Below are 13,164 nucleotides of genomic sequence, written 5' to 3'. Positions count from 1 at the left end.
GTACAGGACTCTCTTACCTGTTATATACAGGGTGAGTACAGGACCCCTCGTATCTCTTATATATAGGGTGAGTACAGGTCCCTCTTACCTATTATATACAGGGTGAGTACAGGACCCCTCGTATCTCTTATATACAGGGTGAGTACAGGACCCCTCGTATCTCTTATATACAGGGTGAGTACAGGTCCCTCTTACCTGTTATATACAAGGAGAGGAGAGGGAAACACACTCTCATGGTCTTCATGCAAAGGATAAATTAATCACAGATTATGAAGACCATGATGGTGCTGGTTCCTTCCCCACTGATGCCGTTTTGCCAGGTAGAATCCCCCCTGGTGCCTTGTTGCCAGGTAGAATCCCCCCTGGTGCCTTGTTACCAGGTAGAATCCCCCCTGGTGCCTTGTTACCAGGTAGAATCCCCCCTGGTGCCTTGTTGCTGGGTAGAATCCCCCTTGTGCCTTGTTGCCAGGTAGAATCCCCCCTGGTGCCTTGTTGCCAGGTAGAATCCCCCCTGGTGCCTTGTTGCTGGGTAGAATCCCCCTGGTGCCTTGTCAGGTAGAATCCCCCCTGGTGCCTTGTTGCCAGGTAGAATCTCTCCTGGTGCCTTGTTGCTGGGTAGAATCCTCCCTGGTGCCTTGTTGCCAGGTAGAATCCCCCCTGGTGTCTTGTTGGTGGGTAGAATCCCCTCTGGTGCCTTGTTGCCAGGTAGAATCTCCCCTGGTGCCTTCTTACCACGTAGAATCCCCCCTGGTGCCTTGTTGCCAGGTAGAATCCCCCTGGTGCCTTGTTGCCAGGTAGAATCCCCCCCTGGTGCCTTGTTGCCGGGTAGAATCCCCCCTGGTGCCTTGTTGCCGGGTAGAATCCCCCTGGTGCCTTTTTGCCAGGTAGAATCCCCCCTGGTGCCTTGTTGCCAGGTGGAATCCCCCCTGATGCCTTGTTGCCAGGTAGAATCACCCCTGGTGCCTTGTTACCAGGTAGAATCCCCCCTGGTGCCCTGTTACCAGGTAGAATCCCCCCTGGTGCCTTGTTGCCAGGTAGAATCCACCTGGTGCCTTGTTGCCAGGTAGAATCCCCCCTGGTGCCTTGTTGCTGGGTAGAATTCCCCTGGTGCATTGTCAGGTAGAATCCCCCCTGGTGCCTTGTTGCCAGGTAGAATCTCTCCTGGTGCCTTGTTGCTGGGTAGAATCCCCCCTGGTGCCTTGTTGCTGGGTAGAATCCCCCCTGGTGCCTTGTTGGCGGGTAGAATCCCCCCTGGTGCCTTGTTGCCGGGTAGAATCCACCCTGGTGCCTTGTTGCCAAGTAGAATCTCCCCTGGTGCCTTGTTGCCAGGTAGAATCCCCCCTGGTGCCTTGTTGCCAGGTAGAATCCCCCCTGGTGCCTTGTTGCTGGGTAGAATCCCCCTGGTGCCTTGTTGCCAGGTAGAATCTCTCCTGGTACCTTGATGATGGGTAGAATCCCCCCTGGTGCCTTGTTGCCAGGTAGAATCTCTCCTGGTGCCTTGTTGCTGGGTAGAATCCCCCCTGGTGCCTTGTTGCCAGGTAGAATCCCCCCTGGTGTCTTGTTGGCGGGTAGAATCCCCTCTGGTGCCTTGTTGCCAGGTAGAATCCACCCTGGTGCCTTGTTGCCAGGTAGAATCTCCCCTGGTGCCTTGTTACCACGTATAATCCCCCCTGGTGCCTTGTTGCCAGGTAGAATCCCCCTGGTGCCTTGTTGCCAGGTAGAATCCCCCCTGGTGCCTTGTTGCCAGGTAGAATCCCCCCTGGGGCCTTGTTGCCAGGTAGAATGTCTCCTGGTGCCTTATTGCCAGGTAGAATCACCCCTGGGGCCTTGTTACCAGGTAGAATCCCCCCTGGTGCCCTGTTACCAGGTAGAATCCCCCCTGGTGCCTTGTTGCCAGGTAGAATCCACCTGGTGCCTTGTTGCCAGGTAGAATCCCCCCTGGTGCCTTGTTGCCAGGTAGAATCCCCCCCTGGTGCCTTGTTGCTGGGTAGAATTCCCCTGGTGCATTGTCAGGTAGAATCCCCCCTGGTGCCTTGTTGCCAGGTAGAATCTCTCCTGGTGCCTTGTTGCTGGGTAGAATCCCCCCTGGTGCCTTGTTGCCAGGTAGAATCCCCCCTGGTGTCTTGTTGGAGGGTAGAATCCCCTCTGGTGCCTTGTTGCCAGGTAGAATCCACCCTGGTGCCTTGTTGCTAGGTAGAATCTCCCCTGGTGCCTTGTTACCACGTATAATCCCCCCTGGTGCCTAGTTGCCAGGTAGAATCCCCCTGGTGCCTTGTTGCCAGGTAGAATCCCCCCTGGTGCCTTGTTGCCAGGTAGAATCCCCCCTGGGGCCTTGTTGCCAGGTAGAATGTCTCCTGGTGCCTTGTTGCCAGGTAGAATCACCCCTGGGGCCTTGTTACCAGGTAGAATCCCCCCTGGTGCCCTGTTACCAGGTAGAATCCCCCCTGGTGCCTTGTTGCCAGGTAGAATCCACCTGGTGCCTTGTTGCCAGGTAGAATCCCCCCTGGTGCCTTGTTGCCAGGTAGAATCCCCCCTGGTGCCTTGTTGCTGGGTAGAATTCCCCTGGTGCATTGTCAGGTAGAATCCCCCCTGGTGCCTTGTTGCCAGGTAGAATCTCTCCTGGTGCCTTGTTGCTGGGTAGAATCCCCCCTGGTGCCTTGTTGGAGGGTTGAATCCCCCCTGGTGCCTTGTTGCCAGGTAGAATCCACCCTGGTGCCTTGTTGCCAAGTAGAATCCCCCTGGTGCCTTGTTACCACGTAGAATCCCCCCTGGTGCCTTGTTGCCAGGTAGAATCCCCCTGGTGCCTTGTTGCCAGGTAGAATCCCCCCTGGTGCCTTGTTGCCAGGTAGAATCCCCCCTGGTGCCTTGTTGCCAGGTAGAATCTCTCCTGGTGCCTTGTTGCTGGGTAGAATCCCCCCTGGTGCCTTGTTGCTGGGTAGAATCCCCCCTGGTGCCTTGTTGGCGGGTAGAATCCCCCCTGGTGCCTTGTTGCCGGGTAGAATCCACCCTGGTGCCTTGTTGCCAAGTAGAATCTCCCCTGGTGCCTTGTTGCCAGGTAGAATCCCCCCTGGTGCCTTGTTGCCAGGTAGAATCCCCCCTGGTGCCTTGTTGCTGGGTAGAATCCCCCTGGTGCCTTGTTGCCAGGTAGAATCTCTCCTGGTACCTTGTTGCTGGGTAGAATCCCCCCTGGTGCCTTGTTGCCAGGTAGAATCTCTCCTGGTGCCTTGTTGCTGGGTAGAATCCCCCCTGGTGCCTTGTTGCCAGGTAGAATCCCCCCTGGTGCCTTGTTGCTGGGTAGAATCCCCCTGGTGCCTTGTTGCCAGGTAGAATCTCTCCTGGTACCTTGTTGCTGGGTAGAATCCCCCCTGGTGCCTTGTTGCCAGGTAGAATCTCTCCTGGTGCCTTGTTGCCAGGTAGAATCCACCCTGGTGCCTTGTTGCCAGGTAGAATCTCCCCTGGTGCCTTGTTACCACGTATAATCCCCCCTGGTGCCTTGTTGCCAGGTAGAATCCCCCTGGTGCCTTGTTGCCAGGTAGAATCCCCCCTGGTGCCTTGTTGCCAGGTAGAATCCCCCCTGGGGCCTTGTTGCCAGGTAGAATGTCTCCTGGTGCCTTGTTGCCAGGTAGAATCACCCCTGGGGCCTTGTTACCAGGTAGAATCCCCCCTGGTGCCCTGTTACCAGGTAGAATCCCCCCTGGTGCCTTGTTGCCAGGTAGAATCCACCTGGTGCCTTGTTGCCAGGTAGAATCCCCCCTGGTGCCTTGTTGCCAGGTAGAATCCCCCCTGGTGCCTTGTTGCTGGGTAGAATTCCCCTGGTGCATTGTCAGGTAGAATCCCCCCTGGTGCCTTGTTGCCAGGTAGAATCTCTCCTGGTGCCTTGTTGCTGGGTAGAATCCCCCCTGGTGCCTTGTTGCTGGGTAGAATCCCCCCTGGTGCCTTGTTGGCAGGTAGAATCCCCCCTGGTGCCTTGTTGCCAGGTAGAATCCACCCTGGTGCCTTGTTGCCAAGTAGAATCTCCCCTGGTGCCTTGTTACCACGTAGAATCCCCCCTGGTGCCTTGTTGCCAGGTAGAATCCCCCTGGTGCCTTGTTGCCAGGTAGAATCCCCCCTGGTGCCTTGTTGCCAGGTAGAATCCCCCCTGGGGCCTTGTTGCCAGGTAGAATGTCTCCTGGTGCCTTGTTGCCAGGTAAAATCACCCCTGGTGCCTTGTTACCAGGTAGAATCCCCCCTGGTGCCTTGTTACCAGGTAGAATCCCCCCTGGTGCCGTGTTACCAGGTAGAATCCCCCCTGGTGCCTTGTTGCCAGGTAGAATCCCCCCTGGTGCCTAGTTGCCAGGTAGAATCTCCCCTGGTGCCTTGTTGCTGGGTAGAATCCCCCCCTGGTGCCTTGTTGCCGGGTAGAATCCCCCCTGGTGCCTTGTTGCCGGGTAGAATCCCCCCTGGTGCCTTGTTGGTGGGTAGAATCCCCCTGGTGCCTTGATGCCAGGTAGAATTTCCCCTGGTGCCTTTTTGCCAGGTAGAATCCCCCCTGGTGCTTTGTTGCCAGGTAGAATCCCCCTGGTGCCTTTTTGCCAGGTAGAATCCCCCCTGGTGCCTTGTTGCCAGGTAGAATCCACCCTGGTGCCTTGTTGCCAGGTGGAATCCCCCCTGATGCCTTGTTGCCAGGTAGAATCCCCCCTGGTGCCTTGTTGCCAGGTGAGAATCCCCCCTGATGCCTTGTTGCTAGGTAGAGTCCCCATTGGTGCCTTGTTGCCGGGTAGAATCCCCCCTGGTGCGTTTTTGCCGGGTAGAATCCCCATTGGTGCGTTGTTGCCGGGTAGAATCCCCCCTGGTGCGTTGTTGCCGGGTAGAATCCCCCCTGGTGCGTTGTTGCCGGGTAGAATCCCCTTGATGACTTGTTGCCAGGTAGAATCCCCCCTGGTGCCTTGTTGCCAGGTAGAATCCCCATTGGTGCCCTGTTGCCAGGTAGAATCCCCCCTGGAGCCTTGTTGCCAGGTAGAATCCCCCCTGGTGCCTTGTTGCCAGGTAGAATCCCCATTGGTGCCTTGTTGCCAGGTAGAATCCCCCCTGGTGCCTTGTTGCCAGGTAGAATCCCCCCTGGTGCCTTGTTGCCAGGTAGAATCCCCATTGGTGCCTTGTTGCTAGGTAGAATCCCCATTGGTGCCTTGTTGCCGGGTAGAATCCCCCCTGGTGCGTTGTTGCCGGGTATAATGCCCCTGATTTGTGCCGCAGGTGAGACGTGCCTCACATCCTGGTTGGAAACGATTCGACATTTCCCGTCTCCGTGGGCGGAGCTGATCACAGAGAACATCATCCTGACGGTTCCCTCGGACACAATCCGCTCGCTGGAGGATCCCCATGATTTGCTCTCTCTCTGGGACAAGATCATGATAGCAGTCACAGAGCTCGCCATGATCCCCCCAAAATTCCCACGCCCGGAGAGGATCGTGACAGATGTGCAGATCTCAGCTGGTGAGTGCATCCTGCCTTTAGGTGATCTGTATCCGGTGGCACTTTCTTTCTCTCTGCTGTTGCATGGTGGATGCTTAGTGTGTTCTCTCTCTCTCTCGTGTTCTCTCTCTCGTGTGTTCTCTCTCTCACTCTCTCGTTTGTTCTCTCTCTCACACACTCTCTCTCTCTCTCTCGTTTGTTCTCTCTCTCACACACTCTCTCTCGTGTGTTCTCTCTCTATCGTGTGTTCTCTCTCTTTTGTGTGTTCTCTCTCACTCTCTCTCACTCTCTCTCTCGTGTGTTCTCTCTCTCTCTCGTGTGTTCTCTCTCTCGCTCTCTCTCTCTCGTGTGTTCTCTCTCTCGCTCTCTCTCTCGTGTGTTCTCTCTCACTCTTTCTCTCTCTCTCTCTCTCTCTCGTGTCTTCTCTCTTTCCCTCTCGTGTGTTCTCTCTCTCTCTCTCTCTCTCTCTCGTGTGTTCTCTCTCTCTCTCTCTCGTATGTTCTCTCTCTCTCGTGTGTTCTCTCTCGTGTGTTCTCTCTCTCGTGTGTTCTCTCTCTCTCTCGTGTGTTCTTTCTCTCACTCTCTCGTGTGTTCTCTCTCTCACTCTCTCTCTCTCGTGTGTTGTCTCTGTCACTCTCTCTCTCTCTCTCTCTCTCTCTCTCTCATTCTCTCTCTCTCTCTCTCTCTCTCTCTCTCATGTGTTCTCTCTCTCACTCTCTCTCAGTGGTTGATGCTATCTCTCTCCTATCTTCAGGTGGATTCTCAGTGTGTGCCCTCACTCTCTGTTGGTCTCTCTCACTCTTTCTCTCTCTACCCCGGAGCTTTACTAGCCACTGAGGTGGCCAAGGGGGGTAGGTAGTGTAGTGTTATGTTGATATTAAACCCTTTGTAGCCTGCTAGTTATTGACACCTACAGTATGATCTGTTGACCACTTGTGCTACCAATGGGTTAATATTTACTGTAATGTATTTTAAGTGATATTTTAACCCCTATTTCAGGTTGGTTTAGCTTATCTTGCCTATGTATATAATGGGCGATATACACAGTATAGGAAAGACAGGTCTAACGCCAGTCTGTAGTAGGTGATACAAAACTGTAGTATTTCTGCCGTTAATCATGTTCCAATAAACATCAGAACGTGACCTACAGGTTATATACATGATACATAGCATGATAATACCCCGCAATGCTGAATTATGTCTATTTTAATATGGATCTGATGAAAAATGCCTCATCTTTATCGGTGCAATGCGTTTTTTGAGCAATAATACTACATTTTTTGATGACCGCAGCTTGATGTATCTGGACCTCTGTTTCTCTCTCTCTATGAAAGGAAAGGTATTCAGGGATATACCAAAAAAGTAAACATGGGAAGGATGCTGATCCAGGGATTCATCCGATTGCCAATTCTTAGAGTCAGGAAGGAATGTATTTTCCCCGTTATTAGATATATCATCCAGTGATGTCACTGGGGTTTTTGTTTGGTTTTCTCTGGAGAAGCGCAGGGATTCACTTTCTGTTTTCCTCTGGATCAGGATAAAGTCTAAATTTAGCATACTGTAGGTTGAACTTGATGGATTTATGACTTTTTTCAACCTCATCTACTATGTAACTATGTGACAACACATGGGGATGTAAGGGTTTGTGGGCGTCTCTCAGCCTGTGACAGGTACTGATATAGTGAGAACTGGGGAGGACCCCCCGCTACAGCTAGACAGTGTTAGATGTGATGAGAACGTGTGGGTGCTTTGGGGCGGATGAACTAACAACAAACTTGAGAAGAAAACGAACCCCACTTGTTAGCACACGCACACTAAACTTGGATGATGTATGGATCAATTAAAAGTATGCTTTATTAGGAACAAATGGTAAAACAAAGGGCTTTAAAATAAAGATAAAACAATGGCATCTGTGTGGAACCACTAGGAGTGTGTAGACTCCGGTTAAGGAAAATAATCCCTGTTACAGTGTATGGATATAAACCACGGTACCAAGAAGGTTGACTACAGTAAGCCACATATCTAGGAGACATAAGGTACAAAAGGGTTTGAATTGTTACCAAGGATAAATTGCCAAACGCTAGTCCAGGTATAAAGGGCTATCTAATGAAAAACCCTTGTCCCTAAAGATGAGTAGGTAACATATAGCCACCCAATCCTGGGACTAAGAACACTTAAGGTAAGCACAAACTGTAATAATGTTAGCGATTTACTAAATGGCTATACCTATATGAAGGTACTACTAAACATAATCTGTTATACTAGTGATAACCTGTAGTGCCTGATTAAATATGCTAGCTCAAGACATGTATATAAATGCGAGGAGCTAGCACTACTGACCCATAAGACTGCTAGTAAAAATAATGGCAATGTGGCAATAAAAACTGCAACATGCCGATACACATAATAGTGAGTAATGCAAGTGTTACCTATGATAACACTCCACTAAGTGGCATACCGGCATCATACCCACGGTATTGTAACGCACCTAGGGAGTTGTGAGTTATGAAAAAAACTCCCCAAAATAGGACACCTAAATATAGATAGCAGTGTAAACCCTAGTAACCCTTAGAGAGGGTCACTGAACCCAAGGATGGCAGTGCAGGTGCTTCAATGCTTTATAGTATACGAGTAGAGACTGCCCTGTATCCCTGTATAAATGTATACTGTTGCTAGGTGATTGTCACGGGAGACCAGAACTTTTGCACCGAAACCACCGGGATAACCAGCACCAGACGGGACAAAGTTGTTGAATAAAATGGGGTTTATTCTGGCAGCTAGCAGACAAAACAAAGATGCTCAAAACAAGATACAATACCAACTGGGGGCCTGGGGAGGAGACTCTAGCCTCGCTAGGTGCAGGGGCCTGGGGAGGAGACTTTAGCCTCGCTATGTGCAGGGGCCTGGGGAGCAGACTCTAGCCTCGCTAGGTGCAGGGGCCTGGGGAGGAGTCTCTAGCCTTGCTAGGCGCAGGGGCCTGGGGAGGAGACTCTAGCCTTGCTAGGTGCAGGGGCCTGGGGAGGAGACTCTAGCCTCGCTAGGTGTAGGGTCCTGGGGAGTAGACTCTAGCCTCGCTAGGTGCAGGGGCCTGGGGAGGAGACTCTAGCCTCGCTAGGTGCAGGGGCCTGGGGAGGAGACTCTAGCCTCGCTAGGTGCAGGGGCTGCTTCAAGAAGGCTTGTCCTGTCCGCTTCTCGTCCAGGATATCAGAGTGCTGATCACACAGCAGAGCCTCTGACATGTATCTCCAGCTGGTCACTGTAAAAGATCAAATTCCTTTTCAGAATGTCTCTGTCTCTCTGTCTCTCAGATGGTCCTCTGAGGGAATCTCCACACTCCTTCCCAGAGTGTCTCTCAGTCTGTTAGCCTCTCTGCTCTCAGATGCTCTCTGAAGGCAGATCTCCACACTATTTCCCAGTTTCTCTCTGAAGGTAGCTCTCAGATGGTTCTCTGAGGGAATCTCCACACTCCTTCCCAGAGTGTCTCTCTGAAGGTAGCTCTGATTCTCTGATCAGCAGCACCCCTTATATAGTCCTCTGTGGCTATCCCTTACATGGGAGGGGCTACTGGACAATCAGAGCACAGATTAAGCACATCTTAAGTTAGTGCCACAACAGCCAGAGGGCGTGCTAAGAACCCATCCCCATCCCGGATTGTTCACTCTTTCTCACTCACCAAATGTCTGTAACACCTCCACGCTCCCAACCATTGTCTCAATCCACATTTATCTGCAGAAACCTCAGCTGATTAAATAACAGAGTCCCCGCCAAGAAATGCAACTCACATGCAAATCACATTACAAGTCTGGTATCTTAGAAATGAGAACATACAGCCACATAATCCAATTAACACTTTATAGGGCTGACTCCCAAATTACATCACAGTGATTACACATAGATCACAAAACACTTTACGTCATATTGCTTGCTCAACTAGACTTGGGGATTGCATTAACAGGGGATAACGGGCTTTGGAATACATTCTTACATACATGGTGCATTATACATTGCCTGTTCTCCCCCAGATATTAAATACATTTGGTTGCAATAAGCCTTACATAGATGGCCAAGTTACATAGATTTAAGGGCAGCTAGCTGGGCTTCATCCCAGTTTTGTGATGCAGATAGCCCTACCATAAACTCAGTCTTTGCTCTCTCTCTCTGCATGTTGAATGCTCAGTCTTTGCACTCTCTGCAGGTTGGGCTCCCAGTCTTTGCGCTCTGTCTCTCTGCAGGTTGGGCTATCAGCCTTTGCACTCTCTCCATGTTGGGCTCTCAGTCTTTGTGCTCTCTGTATCTTAGGCGCTCAGTCTTTGTGCTCTGCAGGTTGGGCACTCAGTCTTTGTGCTCTGCAGTTTGGGCGCTCAGTCTTTGTGCTCTGCAGGTTGGATGCTCAGTCTTTGCGCTCTCTCTCTGAAGGTTGGATGCTCAGTATTTGCTCTCTCTCTCTCGCTCTCTCGCTCTGGATCTCTCTCTCTCTCTCTCTTGCTCTGCGCTCTCTCTGCGCTCTCTCTGCGCTCTCTCTGTGCTCTCTCTCTCTCTCTCGCTCTCTCTGCGCTCTCTCTGCGCTCTCTCTCTCTGCGCTCTCTCTGCGCTCTCTCTGTGCTCTCTCTCTCTCTGCGCTCTCTCTGCGCTCTCTCTCTCTGCGCTCTCTCTCTCTCTCTGCGCTCTCTCTCTCTCTGCGCTCTCTCTCTCTCTGCGCTCTCTCTCTCTCTCTGCACTCTCTCTCTCTCTCTCTGCGCTCTCTCTCTGCACTCTCTGCAGTTTGGGCGCTCAGTCTTTGTTCTCTCTCTGCAGTTTGGGCGCTCAGTCTTTGCTCTCTCTCTGCAGTTTGGGCGCTCAGTCTTTGCTCTCTCTCTGCAGGTTGGATGCTCAGTCTTTGCTCTCTCTCTCTGCGCTCTCTCTCTGCACTCTCTCTCTCTGCGCTCTCTCTCTCTGCGCTCTCTCTCTCTCTGCGCTCTCTCTCTCTGCGCTCTCTCTCTCTGCGCTCTCTCTCTGCGCTCATTCTCTCTGCGCTCTCTCTCTCTCTGCGCTCTCTGCAGTTTGGGCGCTCAGTTTTTGCGCCCTCTCTCTCTCTGCAGTTTGGGCGCTCAGTCTTTGCTCTCTCTCTGCAGGTTGGATGCTCAGTCTTTGCTCTCTCTCTGCAGGTTGGATGCTCAGTCTTTGCTCTCTCTCTCTGCAGGTTGGATGCTCAGTCTTTGCTCTCTCTCTGCAGTTTGGGCGCTCAGTCTTTGCTCTCTCTCTCTGCAGGTTGGATGCTCCGTCTTTGCGCTCTCTCTCTGCAGGTTGGATGCTCAGTCTTTCCGCTCTCTCTCTGCAGGTTGGATGCTCAGTCTTTGCTCTCTCTCTGCAGGTTGGATGCTCAGTCTTTGCTATCTCTCTGCAGGTTGGATGCTCAGTCTTTGCTCTCTCTCTGCAGGTTGGATGCTCAGTCTTTGCTCTCTCTCTGCAGTTTGGGCGCTCAGTCTTTGCTCTCTCTCTCTCTGCAGGTTGGATTCTCAGTCTTTGCTCTCTCTCTGCAGGTTGGATGCTCAGTCTTTGCTCTCTCTCTGCAGGTTGGATGCTCAGTCTTTGCTCTCTCTCTGCAGGTTGGATGCTCAGTCTTTGCTCTCTCTCTGCAGGTTGGATGCTCAGTCTTTGCTCTCTCTCTGCAGTTTGGGCGCTCAGTCTTTGCTCTCTCTCTCTCTGCAGGTTGGATGCTCAGTCTTTGCGCTCTCTCTCTGCAGGTTGGATGCTCAGTCTTTCCGCTCTCTCTCTGCAGGCTGGATGCTCAGTCTTTGCTCTCTCTCTGCAGGTTGGATGCTCAGTCTTTGCTCTCTCTCTGCAGGTTGGATGCTCAGTCTTTGCTATCTCTCTGCAGGTTGGATGCTCAGTCTTTGCTCTCTCTCTGCAGGTTGGATGCTCAGTCTTTGCTCTCTCTCTCTCTCTCTCTGCAGGTTGGATGCTCAGTCTTTGCTCTCTCTGCAGTTTGGGCGCTCAGTCTTTGCTCTCTCTCTGCAGGTTGGATTCTCAGTCTTTGCTCTCTCTCTGCAGGTTGGATGCTCAGTCTTTGCTCTCTCTCTGCAGTTTGGGCGCTCAGTCTTTGCTCTCTCTCTGCAGGTTGGGCGCTCAGTCTTTGCTCTCTCTCTGCAGATTGGATGCTCAGTCTTTGCTCTCTCTCTGCAGTTTGGGCGCTCAGTCTTTGCTCTCTCTCTGCAGGTTGGATGCTCAGTCTTTGCTCTCTCTCTGCAGTTTGGACGCCCAGTCTTTGCTCTCTCTCTCTGCAGGTTGGATGCTCAGTCTTTGCTCTCTCTCTGCAGTTTGGGCGCTCAGTCTTTGCTCTCTCTCTGCAGGTTGGATGCTCAGTCTTTGCTCTCTCTCTGCAGTTTGGGCGCTCAGTCTTTGCTCTCTCTCTGCAGTTTGGGCGCTCAGTCTTTGCGCCCTCTCTCTCTCTGCAGTTTGGGCGCTCAGTCTTTGCTCTCTCTCTGCAGGTTGGATTCTCAGTCTTTGCTCTCTCTCTGCAGTTTGGGCGCTCAGTCTTTGCTCTCTGTCTGCAGGTTGGATGCTCAGTCTTTGCTCTCTCTCTCTGCAGGTTGGATGCTCAGTCTTTGCTCTCTCTCTCTGCAGGTTGGATGCTCAGTCTTTGCTCTCTCTCTGCAGGTTGTATGTTCAGTCTTTGCTCTCTCTCTCTGCAGGTTGGATGCTCAGTCTTTGCTCTCTCTCTCTGCAGTTTGGGCGCTCAGTCTTTGCTCTCTCTCTGCAGGTTGGATGCTCAGTCTTTGCTCTCTCTCTGCAGGTTGGATTCTCAGTCTTTGCTCTCTCTCTGCAGGTTGGATTCTCAGTCTTTGCTCTCTCTCTGCAGGTTGGATGCTCAGTCTTTGCTCTCTCTCTGCAGGTTGGATTCTCAGTCTTTGCTCTCTCTCTGCAGGTTGGATGCTCAGTCTTTGCACTCTCTCTGCAGGTTGGATTCTCAGTCTTTGCTCTCTCTCTGCAGTTTGGGCGCTCAGTCTTTGCTCTCTCTCTCTGCAGTTTGGGCGCTCAGTCTTTGCTCTCTCTCTGCAGTTTGGGCGCTCAGTCTTTGCTCTCTCTCTGCAGGTTGGGCGCTCAGTCTTTGCTCTCTCTCTGCAGTTTGGGCGCTCAGTCTTTGCTCTCTCTCTGCAGTTTGGGCGCTCAGTCTTTGCTCTCTCTCTCTGCAGGTTGGATGCTCAGTCTTTGCTCTCTCTCTGCAGTTTGGGCGCTCAGTCTTTGCTCTCTCTCTCTGCAGGTTGGATGCTCAGTCTTTGCTCTCTCTGCAGGTTGGATGCTCAGTCTTTGCTCTCTCTCTGCAGGTTGGATGCTCAGTCTTTGCTCTCTCTCTGCAGTTTGGGCGCTCAGTCTTTGCTCTCTCTCTGCAGTTTGGATGCTCAGTCTTTGCTCTCTCTCTCTGCAGTTTGGGCGCTCAGTCTTTGCTCTCTCTCTGCAGTTTGGGCGCTCAGTCTTTGCTCTCTCTCTGCAGGTTGGATGCTCAGTCTTTGCTCTCTCTCTGCAGTTTGGGCGCTCAGTCTTTGCTCTCTCTCTCTGCAGGTTGGGCGCTCAGTCTTTGCTCTCTCTCTGCAGTTTGGATGCTCAGTCTTTGCTCTCTCTCTGCAGGTTGGATGCTCAGTCTTTGCTCTCTCTCTGCAGTTTGGGCGCTCAGTCTTTGCTCTCTCTCTGCAGGTTGGATGCTCAGTCTTTGCTCTCTCTCTGCAGGTTGGATGC

At 52.2% G+C, this 13,164-nt stretch overlaps 1 protein-coding gene across 4 annotated transcripts in view; it reads left to right on the top strand.

Moving 5' to 3' along the window:
- Positions 1-13,164, top strand: part of TCAF2 (TRPM8 channel associated factor 2) — a 167,746-nt gene that overhangs the window by 142,556 nt on the left and 12,026 nt on the right. For all 4 annotated transcript variants that reach the window (XM_075599220.1, XM_075599222.1, XM_075599221.1 and 1 more), the window contains one exon: positions 5,233-5,472. In XM_075599220.1, coding sequence (XP_075455335.1) covers positions 5,233-5,472 — 240 coding nt within the window. The remainder of the gene's footprint in view (positions 1-5,232; positions 5,473-13,164) is intronic.

This window comes from Ascaphus truei, chromosome 5 (assembly GCF_040206685.1).
Source record: "Ascaphus truei isolate aAscTru1 chromosome 5, aAscTru1.hap1, whole genome shotgun sequence".
Lineage (NCBI taxonomy): Eukaryota > Metazoa > Chordata > Amphibia > Anura > Ascaphidae > Ascaphus > Ascaphus truei.
The sequence above is the reverse complement of the archived record's forward strand: the minus strand, read 5'-3'. Positions and strand labels throughout refer to the sequence as shown.